This window comes from Nymphaea colorata, chromosome 1 (assembly GCF_008831285.2).
Source record: "Nymphaea colorata isolate Beijing-Zhang1983 chromosome 1, ASM883128v2, whole genome shotgun sequence".
NCBI lineage: Eukaryota > Viridiplantae > Streptophyta > Magnoliopsida > Nymphaeales > Nymphaeaceae > Nymphaea > Nymphaea colorata.
The window spans coordinates 2,074,729-2,085,843 of record NC_045138.2 but is presented as its reverse complement, the minus strand read 5'-3'; the positions used below and the strand labels follow the sequence as shown (position 1 = coordinate 2,085,843).

Here is an 11,115-nt window from a genome sequence, read left to right as displayed (position 1 = left end):
AGCAATAACAATCGATATTAAGTTTGTCAAACATTCTACATATATTGATAAAAATAATTTGAGGGTAAAGCGACAATATTTCTTTGATAATGAATCTGGTGTGTGAGCGTATTAAATGCATGAGATCACATGATTGGAAAAAGATGCATATAGTTAAAAATATGATATTAATGGACTTTGTCTTCTCTTCTGAACAGTCAAAGGCCCTCTTCTCGTGAGTATATTACTTCCTGCAAAAGCGAAGCTCGATCCTCACTTTTACTTTCCTCCTTTTTGGACTGGACAAAGACTTTCATACTCTTTTTTTTTTTTTTTCTCAAAAATGGTGCTTTAAACAACAATATATAAGTTTGATTTTAGATCATAGTGAATAATATAGAATTTTAATCAACTGATATTAATTCACATGCTATATATATATATTTATTTATTTATTTATTGCTTGCAGGTTTTTGTATCTAAAGGTGCATTTATATAGCAAATCCGTGTCTGGATAGGAAACATTTAATCAACTGAGATCCAGATTTGCGTACAAGCTTATCCGTCCAAATTCAATTATGAATCAGATCTTACGTTCCTTTTGGAAATCCTAATTGATACAAATCAAGTTCAGATCCATAATGGAGCAGTCGCATCCAACGGCACGGTAATAATAGCTATTATTGTATGTTGGATTCGCTAAAAAGCTTCAACAAAAAAAAGGTATCAAAGACAAACTCTTGAACCACTCCATGCTTAAAACGCCACAGTATGATACAATTAAGGCTGGGTGTCCGCTCAAGGTCGATCCGGTGCGGTACTGGCTTAACTTTGGCCAGAAAAAAAGGACATCGGGCCGGCTCGATCAGTTATGGGGCCGGCTCGGATGGGCCTGATTAAGGCCAGTTCAACATGATAAGATTTTTTTAATATAGATTGTATTGATTTATATATATAATTATAATATTTTATTACAATTAATTATATTTATATATTTTTCATATTAAAAATATATTTTTTAATTTAATCATAGAGCAAAACTCAAGCTAAGGTTTTAAGTGTCGAAGTAGGCCCGAGCCCGACTCCTTATCGGGCCAGGTCGGGCTGGCCGGATGCCCAAGCTTAGATGATGGTAAGCTATGAGACCCACACAAAAATTAACCTCTTTTAATTAAAGAGTTATAAATATTCATTACTTAATTTAAATTAGTTTCAAAGCTTTCCATTAGACATAAAAAATGGCATACCACATCAGGTCGTTGTCTACATCAGTGATAACGAATATGATTAATTAATTATAAATAAAATATTCAAAACCAGTCTCTATCAACCTATGTTGCAATGCATTAAGTATGCTTAGATGTCTACAAATATTTATACATAGATTGAATAAATTATTTAATTTTTATAGTTCCCAGCCTTTTGGGAGCATGAATCAAAGTTGTTAATATTCTTGGCGTCACAATCAGGTTCAGCATCGGTCTTAAACACACACAATGATCAAGAAAAAACAATTCACTAAATCCTTAAACATTTTTAAGAATTTTCAATACGCGATTAACTTTCATGTAAATGTTAAGTCAAACTTTCTCAAAATAAAGTATTACATAATGTTTATGTTGTTTAACTTCACAACATGAGATTAAAAATATTATTATAATTTTTTTTCAATTAAATTTTTTAAGTTCTTTAACTAATACCAACGGTGCATATTATTTAGAATCATCAAATTGAGAGACACAGTATTTGAAATATATCGTTAAAACTATTATTGTAGGATCTTTTAAGTTTTAAGTTAAATTACTATAACCGATACAAATAATGCGTATCATTCCGAAACGAGACGTATCGGTTAGAGGTGCTGCTCCGGTTCTCTAGAGTCAACTGTCTTCCACGCGATAAGGGTAATAAGGTAATTTGGTAATTTGTTCTCGCAGTGGAGCTGCCCGCTCTGGTCTGGTGCCCTTTTTTTTTTCTCTTTAATTGGTGGAATTATTCACGCGGAGAAGTCTGAGTCGACGGGTGAAAAGAAAAAATACTAACGGTGAATTTTTCTTTTTTACCGCGAGTCTCTTCGTCCGGCCGCAATCGTTTGCCTGCTCCATTAAGGGGAATAGAAAAAGGAGTAAAAGGCAAACGACTGAGAGGCCATATAAGAAAATCTAGGGTTTCGATCCGCAATTTCTTCGATCGGCTTCAGGACAGCAAGGAGAAAAGGGAAAAGAAGAAAATTTCAGGCTCCTCTGAGCTCCCATCCGTTGCTGTGAGTGTTCGTTGTTCCTTACTATCGTTTGAGGCCTTCTTTCTCCGTCCACCGAGTCTGAGGCGGGAGCTGGGGTATGTAGCTCTCGGTTTGACGATTTTCAGTGGATTTTGTTTGCGATCGGTTCGGCGAGCCTTTTCGAGCAGCTGTTGTGGTGGTTTCTGCTGGAATTGATTGGGGAGCTGTGGGAAAGCTAGGGTTTGAATCGTTTGATTGTCCGGTTGTCGGAGGAGGTAAGGGAAAGGACGATTTTCTGGTGTTTTTTCTTGATTCCTAGGTCGAGGTTAGGATTCGGAAGCGGAAGCGGCAGCTGCTGGAGAGGTAGGTGGAAAAATTGAAGGTTGGCCACCGATCCTTCGGGGAGAGAGGACCACCGTGTCAGCTGCCAAGGGATCTGCCTGGTCTGGTTTCCAGTTGGGAGAAAGGGTTTGGGATTAGGGTTGGGGTGAATTTACAGTGAGAGTGGTTGGGTTCCGTGCACTTGCTTGGAATAGGAAGGGGATGCTCCAGAAATGGCACGTAGAGGATCGCCGCAGGGTGCCGCAGAGATGGCGATCGGGGCCATAGGGCGCGGTTACGACGTTGCGGTGGATCTTCGGCTCAAGTACTGCAAATTCAACTCTCCTGATCCTCATTTGATCGAGCTCGATCAGGACCACGTCCAGGATGTCACTTTGCCGGGAGGGATCTCGGTTGCCAACGTTCCGACGTCGATCAAGTGTGACAAGGGTGAGCGGATGCGGTTCAGATCGGACGTGTTGTCCTTTCAGCAGGTTTGCTCCTCGATCGCTGAGAAAATTTCTTTGACGGATTTAGGCCATCAAATTGCTTGTTCTTCGTTCAGAGGACATTTGTTTAGACGAGTTGTGGAGTCCCGTTCGATTATTGCAGTTACTAACCGTGTCATTGCTTGCCTCTTTTTCTGTTGGATTATTGTGATATAGTAGTTGGATTTCTTTTCGTGTTTGTGGAGGACTACTGCAGTAATTTCCTGGAAAGGTAATTGGTAGCGCGATTTCTTTCTATTTATAGGATTCCGCTGGACCATAACATGACTATATCTTTTGGAATAAATTTCCCACGCGTTTGTTCGGCAGTTTCCATGTCAAACGAGAAAAATGCGCGAACTTTTTTGGCTTTCTAATCTTCGTGCATCTTTGGCTTCCTATGGGCACAGATTGGGATAGTGCACCGGATGGTTTTGGATGCACACTGAGGTTTTTAAAATATGCCAAGATGAATCCCAGTCCCGTCATCTTGCACCTAAGATTGTATGACTCTGCACAGCCATTGCATGCCTGCTTAAGCATTTGACCTTGACGTCTATTCGTTATCAATGGTCATGTTGTTTACAGTCGGTCCTGCTAGTTAATCGTTATCTACCTTGTAGTTATTGGTCTCTTGGGTCGTGGATTTTTATGCATGATCTTTTTCTTGGGGGGATCAAGAGTTGATGGAAGCACATTACACAATTTAAAGACAAAGGGTCAGACACCCAGTATAAACCAGTGTAAATTGCTTCTACAACGTTGGATCTAGTCAAGTCAGCGTCCCAAAATAGACCACAATAAATTGCTTCTACAACCCGGATTTAGTCAAAAATCATTTGTTTATTTGCTTCTAGTGTCAACGGCCTGCCTCTTTCGCTCACACATGCGTGTGTGCGTACACGCACTAGCACTCGCAGACAAACGGCAACATCTGTAAGTACAAAATTGAGTTTACACTGTTTGCACCAGTAATAAAGGTGAAATTCATAGTATGCAGTATGCATGTTCTATCGGCTCAAACTGCATGTTTAGATTTTTTTATTCTTTTTTTTTTTTTAACTCTAAAGTCGATCTTCGTGTCATGTTCTTTTTTTTATGTGGATATCTAATTTAAAGAGGTCAAAGGTTTTGTAGATTGCAATGTTGTAAAACGCGTATCGTAAGCCGTATCGGTCGGGCTTTAAAATACGTCGTATCGTAACGTATCGTAACCGTATCGTAAATTTTTAAAAAATAATAATAATAAATCAGAAAAATTTAAAAAAATCGAAAAATTCATAAAAAAAATTAAAAAAATTAAAAATAATAAATTCTTCATAGAAAACATGTTTTAGTCTTTTATGATAGACTTATTATTTTGCTAAATGCTATAAACTTACGCGTTCACGGTTCATCATTCATACTTCATAGACATCAAAATTCATAACAATATCATTCTTTTTCATCTTCATCTTCATGGTTTAAAAAAACCCCTTTCCTCCCAATGGGAATCAGCCACCCATGCACAAATTCATGGTTTAATAGATGATTTTACGGTGAAAATCGATGATTTCACAATGGAAATCGATGATTTCCCTCTAAGGCGGTACAATCTATAGATTAGAAATGAATTAGGGGTGGGTTTTTATAAAAGAAACTCGAAAAAATGGGGTTCAATCCCCCTTTTTAGAAATCAACCCGTATCGTACGATACCTGCCGTATCGCACCGTATCGTACGATACGGGGGTCCGTATCGCACATATCGTACGATACAGGTACGATACACCCCCATTTACGATACAGGGGGTGTATCGTATCGTATTTTATAAATGATACGATACGTATCGTACGATACGGCCCCACGTACAACACTGGTAGATTGTTATCTGTCAGTTTCTGAAGCACTTAAAAAAGCATTGTTACATTCTAGGATCACCGGATCAGGGCAATATTTCCTACCATGTAAAACATGTGGGTTACATCCGTAAGGCTTATTCTGCCAAAAGTTCCGAAAAATTGAAACAAGATACGTTTCCAGTCATTGGTTCCAGTCATTTATTATTGTTGTCACAAATGTCTTACTCAGGTATTATTATGGAAGCTTGTTGTTTTGGCATTCAAAACAAAGAAACATAAAAAATAATAAAATATCATGAAAATCTGAGTTCTTACTAATTTTCTTACAAAAACATTCACAAAAATTCAAAATACTTATTCAAATAGTTAAAAATTTAGAATAATAAACATACAAAAATTGAAAATATATATATTTTTTTTGAAAAATAAAAACATGTGTTTTTCATTTTGGTGTTTTCTCTCATAACATTGTGATTCTTTCACGTTTCCTGGTTTTTTTCCCCTTTTGCACATTTTTTGAAGAAATGCTGATATCTGTGATAATGATATATACATATAATCGTATATGCATATGTGTGTGTGTATCCCAGTCTTTGTCAAACATAACAGTCTTTTGATGGAGAAATACCCTGAAAAAGCACCATATTCACTGTTTTCAACTGCAATTATTGCATTTTGTAGTATTAAGAAAATGAAACTTTTCGAAAACTATTAATATCATGAAAATTTGAGAAGCCTCATTAATATCTAAAAGATTTTCCATTAACAATTTTTTGTTTATTTTCTTTATTATTATTTTAATACCCGAGAAATTATGCTTTATTATTAATGATTGGTTGTCTGATTTTTTATATATTACTTTCCTATAGATTATATTTTGGGGCAAAAAAGAGGAGGGTGGGGAGAGAGAAAACTTGAAAAAAAGCCTTTTATTGCATCATTATTCTAAACTGCACTTCCTTCATTTTCCAAAGTGTAATAATCATGTTATTTTATTTCCTTGAAAACTCATTAATATGTTGGAGAGGCTCAAGAAGTCCTGTCAATACCTAAAAGATGGTTTCTCAACTTGGCCAAGTCCAAAATGTTTTCTAAAATTTGAAGGTTACCCTTTTATTGATGGACTTTTACATTTATTCCCTTACATGTTGCTGCATGCACACATGGGACTGCTGTTTTAAATACTCTTAATTTCATTCACGATACATGCACGAACAGGATTGGGGATTTCTGCAATTTCGTTTTTGTTCTTTAGCAGTTACTTGGAATGTACTTTTTCACTTACAACTCCGAACCCATTTTCCAGATGGCAGAGATTAGAGTCCGAAGATATTTCAATTGATTGATTTGCATAGAATTTTCTTTCTGAAACTGGCTGTAGTTCATTAATTGGCAGATTCTGACTTGATCAATTATGCATGTAAAATGCTCTTTAACAAAAAATGAGGAGACTTGATCTTTTGAAATGAGCTATGACTATAGTGTCTGATTAGGTAGTAGTATCAAATTGCAGATGTCAGAGCAATTCAATCAGGATTTATCACTGGGCGGCAAAATCCCATGTGGCTTATTCAACACCATGTTTGAGTTTACTGGTTCTTGGCAAAAGGATGCAGCTGGTACCAAAAGTCTTGCATTCGATGGATGGTTTATCACCCTCTTCACTGTTGGATTAACAAGATCCCAGGTAGTTCTGCGTGATCATGTTAAGAAAGAGGTCCCATCTTCGTGGGATCCTGCTGCATTGGCAAGGTAAATTTCCTTCCTATCTGATCTGTGCAAATACTTTGATGGATAGTCATTCACTAGTTGTGTTCATGGAAGAGTCATTCATTAGTTGTGTTCATGGAAGTTACACTTATTGTAGTGGTATCAATTCTAAAGAAATGTCAGCTTCAGATTTTTTCCTGATTCTCACAGCATTGGATAATTTTCTATCCTGAAACACTGTATCGTCTTAACTATTTAGTGATGGGGCTGGCCTAAAAAGTTATACTGTAAAATGAAACATGCCATATCTGTTATCGTCCTGCTTTGTTATTGGATGCGTCACTTTGGCATTTGCTGGGGAATGTTGCTTCTTGTGGGCCATAAAACTGAGGGCCATTAACTAAATGGGCTTAAGGTTGCATTCAATGACCACGCCATCTTATTCCATTTTGTTTTGTTTCAGATTTATTGAAAAATATGGTACACATATTGTAACTGGGGTAAAAATGGGTGGAAAAGATGTAATTTATGTGAAACAGCAGCATAATTCCAATCTTCAACCAGCTGAAGTTCAACAACACGTAAAGGCAATAGCTGATCAGAGATTTTCAGATGCAAGTGGCCGTTATGGCATTGATTCTGAAGAAATTTCAAGAAGAGGCAAGGTAGGACTTTCTTTTTATGTCTGAATGTTAGAAGTAAATGCTTTTTCCTTTTACTGGCTTGCGATGAACCATTTTTAATGCTGTTACTATTTATTACAAGTTCTCATCTATACAGTTTACCTTATTTTCAGCATGACATCATGGAGAACTTTTCCAATTTTCATATCAGCAGTACATCCATGTCTATGTCAAGCAAGGAGGTACTTTCAGCATAAAGTTGCACAAGTTACCCATATTTTTGTGTTTTAGATTCACTTTTAAATTTAATTCTGTCACCATTTGGGAACCTCACTTCTTGCTTGTGGGCATGCAGGGATTTATCATAGTTAACAAGAAGAGGGGTGGCAGTGATAAGAACTTATCCCATAACCAATGGTTAGCTACAGTCCCCCTAGATCCTGACGTCATCTCAATGACTTTTGTTCCGATTACATCTCTGTTGAATGGAGTTCCTGGTAGTGGATTCCTGAGCCATGCTATTAATTTATATCTCCGCTGTAAGTGTATCTCTCTCTTTCTCTCTCTCTCTCTGTGTTGGGGGTGGGGGTGTGGTTGGACGCTGTGCTTTAACAGTTTAAAAATTTCATCGTACTTGATGCAAGAGTAGAGTATATTGTTGAGCTGACACAAATATCTGCATCAACATTTTGGTCTTTGTTCTTTATGCAGATAAACCACCAATTGAAGAGCTTCACCAATTTTTTGAATTCCAGCTGCCAAGGCAATGGGCACCAGTGTTCAGTGAGCTTGCCCTCGGTCCTCAGCGAAGACAACAAAGCAATGCTGCACTTCAATTCAGTTTCTTGGGGCCCAAGCTTTATGTTAATACCGACTTGGTATGCTCTTTCATGCAATGACTCTTTTTTGCAGTTTATTGCCGTCATAATTTTTTCAAGTTCATATTTTCTTTACCAAAAAGTAGCCCACAGTGTTAAAGATCTTATAAGTCATTCATATTCAGAAATTGATGCAGATTCAATGATTCAGTCTATTTTTCCAAGGAATAAATAGATGAACTAATTTGAAATTATCAAACTACTTATAGCCAAAAGTTTTAACTGAAGATGAATTTGCTGTTATGGGGATTCTGATTCTGATAACTTTATATATTGGTTTCGCAATCCTAACAGGCCTTGAAAGTATTGCTTGTTTACGTCCCAGCCATGCTTAATCAGTTGTTTCAATTCAGTTCCTTTTCGCTGTGTTTGTTTCGCTAGCTGCAATTTATGAAGTGTGATGTACTATAGGTTGATGTGGGTAAGAGGCCAGTAACAGGCCTGCGGTTATTTTTGGAAGGAAAGAAGAACAACAGGTTAGCCATTCATCTGCAGCACCTGTCCACGCTGCCAAAGATTTTTGAACTCAGTGATGATCCAGACTTCCATGTTGAGGAAGCTGACAGGAACCGCAAGTATTATGAAGCTGTCCAATGGAAGAGCTTCTCTCATGTGTGCACAGCTCCGGTGGACCGCGGGGACGACCCATGGATTGTCACCGGTGCCCAGTTTTATGTTGGCACTGTTGGATTGAAGAAAGTACTCTACTTGAGGCTCCGATTTTCATTAGTTGCCGGTGCTCGTGTGCGAAAATCAGATTGGGAGGGATCGCCAGGTATTGCACAGAGGTCTGGAATCATATCTACATTAATCAGTACCCACTTCTCAACCGCCCAACGACCGCCACCAAGGCCGGAAGAGGTTATCATCAATTCAGCTGTTTACCCTGGAGGTCCGCCAGTGCCTGTGCAAGCGCCCAAGATGTTGAAATTTGTAGATATGACAGAAATGACAAAAGGTCCTCAGGATATTCCGGGATATTGGGTTGTCACCGGTGCAAGGCTTATGGTGGAGAGGGGTAAGATCTCACTGAATGTAAAGTATTCACTTTTGACCATCATCACAGACGATGAGGTGTAGGATAAATTCCTTCAGTCCAATGTGAGGCGACAGACCAACCATTGCCACATCTTCTGGGAAAATTTGGCCTGTAATGTTGGTGTAATTTTTGTGTTTGTGTGCAATATAATTTGTGAAGATTGGAAGAATCCGACTTGCTGTAAGGGTGTCTGTATTTTCACTACAATATGACTGTGGATATCAGTATCTTTGGAAAGTCCATGTGGAATCTTTTGATGCTTGTTAAAAGCATTGTTTTTTTTCAATTTGAATGTTTATTGGGTGGATACCAATCGGCTAAATATTGTACAGGCCTAGAAGCCTTTGCCCTTGAAGTGGATGCATGTCTTTTCAAGTTGGTGACTTCGAGAAAAAAAATCTTTTGTAGGACGATGCCTTACTGAACAAGCTTATCAGCCTGAGTTTGATATTGTTTAAAGAGTTTACGGTGCTTGAAGGTTTACGCCTCGTTATCATCCAAAGGTTATAGCATTCGACATAGAGAGAGAGAAAGAGAGAGAGAGAGAGAGAGAGAGAGTGAGAGAATAGAGCCCAGTTGATTCATGTCATCTGTAATTTGGTGATCGAACTGTGTTTCTATTTTTGCAAAATCAATCACGCAAATCACATCTATGGTTGTTTTTTGAAAAAAAAGACAGAAATGCCGTGCCATAGTATGGTGTCAATGTCATATTTCAGCAATCATAATTGAGCTACTGTATGGGTGAGAGAGAGAGAGAGAGAGAAAGTAACCTTTTACGGATTAGTGGGTTTTCAATTCGGTCTAATTCAAATGTAAAAACAACCTATCGTGCGGAAAAGATTCAATTACAAATTAACGAAATTTTCTATTTCCGGCCGATTTTTTTGGTTTATTAAGTTCATAAAGTAACCATTTTCTGATTTTTTTTGGTGAGGGCACACTTTTCACAAAAGCTACCATGTGAGGGCTGAAGAAAAATTTAGTTATCTTGAAAAGCAGCGAACGTTGGTTGTAGTTATTCTTTTTCAAAGTTACTCCCGGTCACTTTATGTAACTTTTTCTAATGAAATAAAATTCAATCCAGGCCTTTATTTGACAAGTTTTTACGAATCTATTCGTCCGGGTTGATGCAAAATATTTATGACTAGATAATCAAAATTATAAAAATTTGATGTGTAGATTAGACTTTACAATGAATCTAAAATTAATGAAAATTAGGCATTTTTTGCTTATAAAACCCATTCTGACGATTAGATTTTAATGATTTTTTTTATTTCTAGCTTTCTTATTTATCTGTGAAGTTATATTCGCAAAAAGGTGCTAAAAGATTACGGCGACATAAATGGAGGCAAACTCTAGTTTTCATACGAGACTCAATCAAACCTAAAGCAAATTTTGATTGTCCGATTTCCAACAATTCTGACGTTTTAGTTTCTTTTTCCTTCTTCATTAAATGTGAATAAATGAGAGAGGCACACAGGATAGTCAAGTTATAGGGATGAAAAGACAAACTTTAAATATCTTATCCCTCTCATTAAGCCGTGCCAAATACAAGCGTCAACCATCAAAACCGTCCACCATATAAATAAACGGTGAAATTTCTCTCCTTCGATGAAATGTATATATTCAATTGTTTAAACTTGTGAGATTATTTGGGGATTATTCCAAGTAAAACTACATCAGCCCATGGTATACATCTATTAAAATATAATTTTAGTTCCTTTTTTTTTTCTTTTTCCTCCTTTGCTTTAGGATTAAGCTGACCACTATTAGATTATGCCAATAAGTAGCATCCCATCATTTTTTTTTCTCTCAATTTCTACAAAAAAAAAGAGAACAATTCCATGTCCAACATATTTTCTTTGCGAGAATAAGAAGTGCACGGGCATTAGAATGATGGACAAGAAGCCCAGATCCATGGCAGTCTCAGGCCTCCCCTTCTCCCCAAATAATCTCTCTCTCTTCAAATCCTCACCTGCTCACATCAACACTTGGTAGCCAAGTTGACAGCCT

General features: G+C 37.3%; 1 protein-coding gene across 1 annotated transcript; it reads left to right on the top strand.

The window, feature by feature from the left end:
* Positions 1-2,112: 2,112 nt before the first annotated feature.
* On the top strand, positions 2,113-9,385 carry LOC116259331 (MACPF domain-containing protein At4g24290). Its single transcript, XM_031637086.2, has 7 exons — positions 2,113-3,015; positions 6,363-6,601; positions 7,023-7,224; positions 7,356-7,424; positions 7,538-7,721; positions 7,894-8,060; positions 8,472-9,385. The coding sequence occupies exons 1-7, from the start codon at positions 2,755-2,757 to the stop codon at positions 9,138-9,140; spliced, it is 1,791 nt and encodes a 596-aa protein (XP_031492946.1). The 5' UTR covers positions 2,113-2,754; the 3' UTR covers positions 9,141-9,385.
* Positions 9,386-11,115: the final 1,730 nt, after the last annotated feature.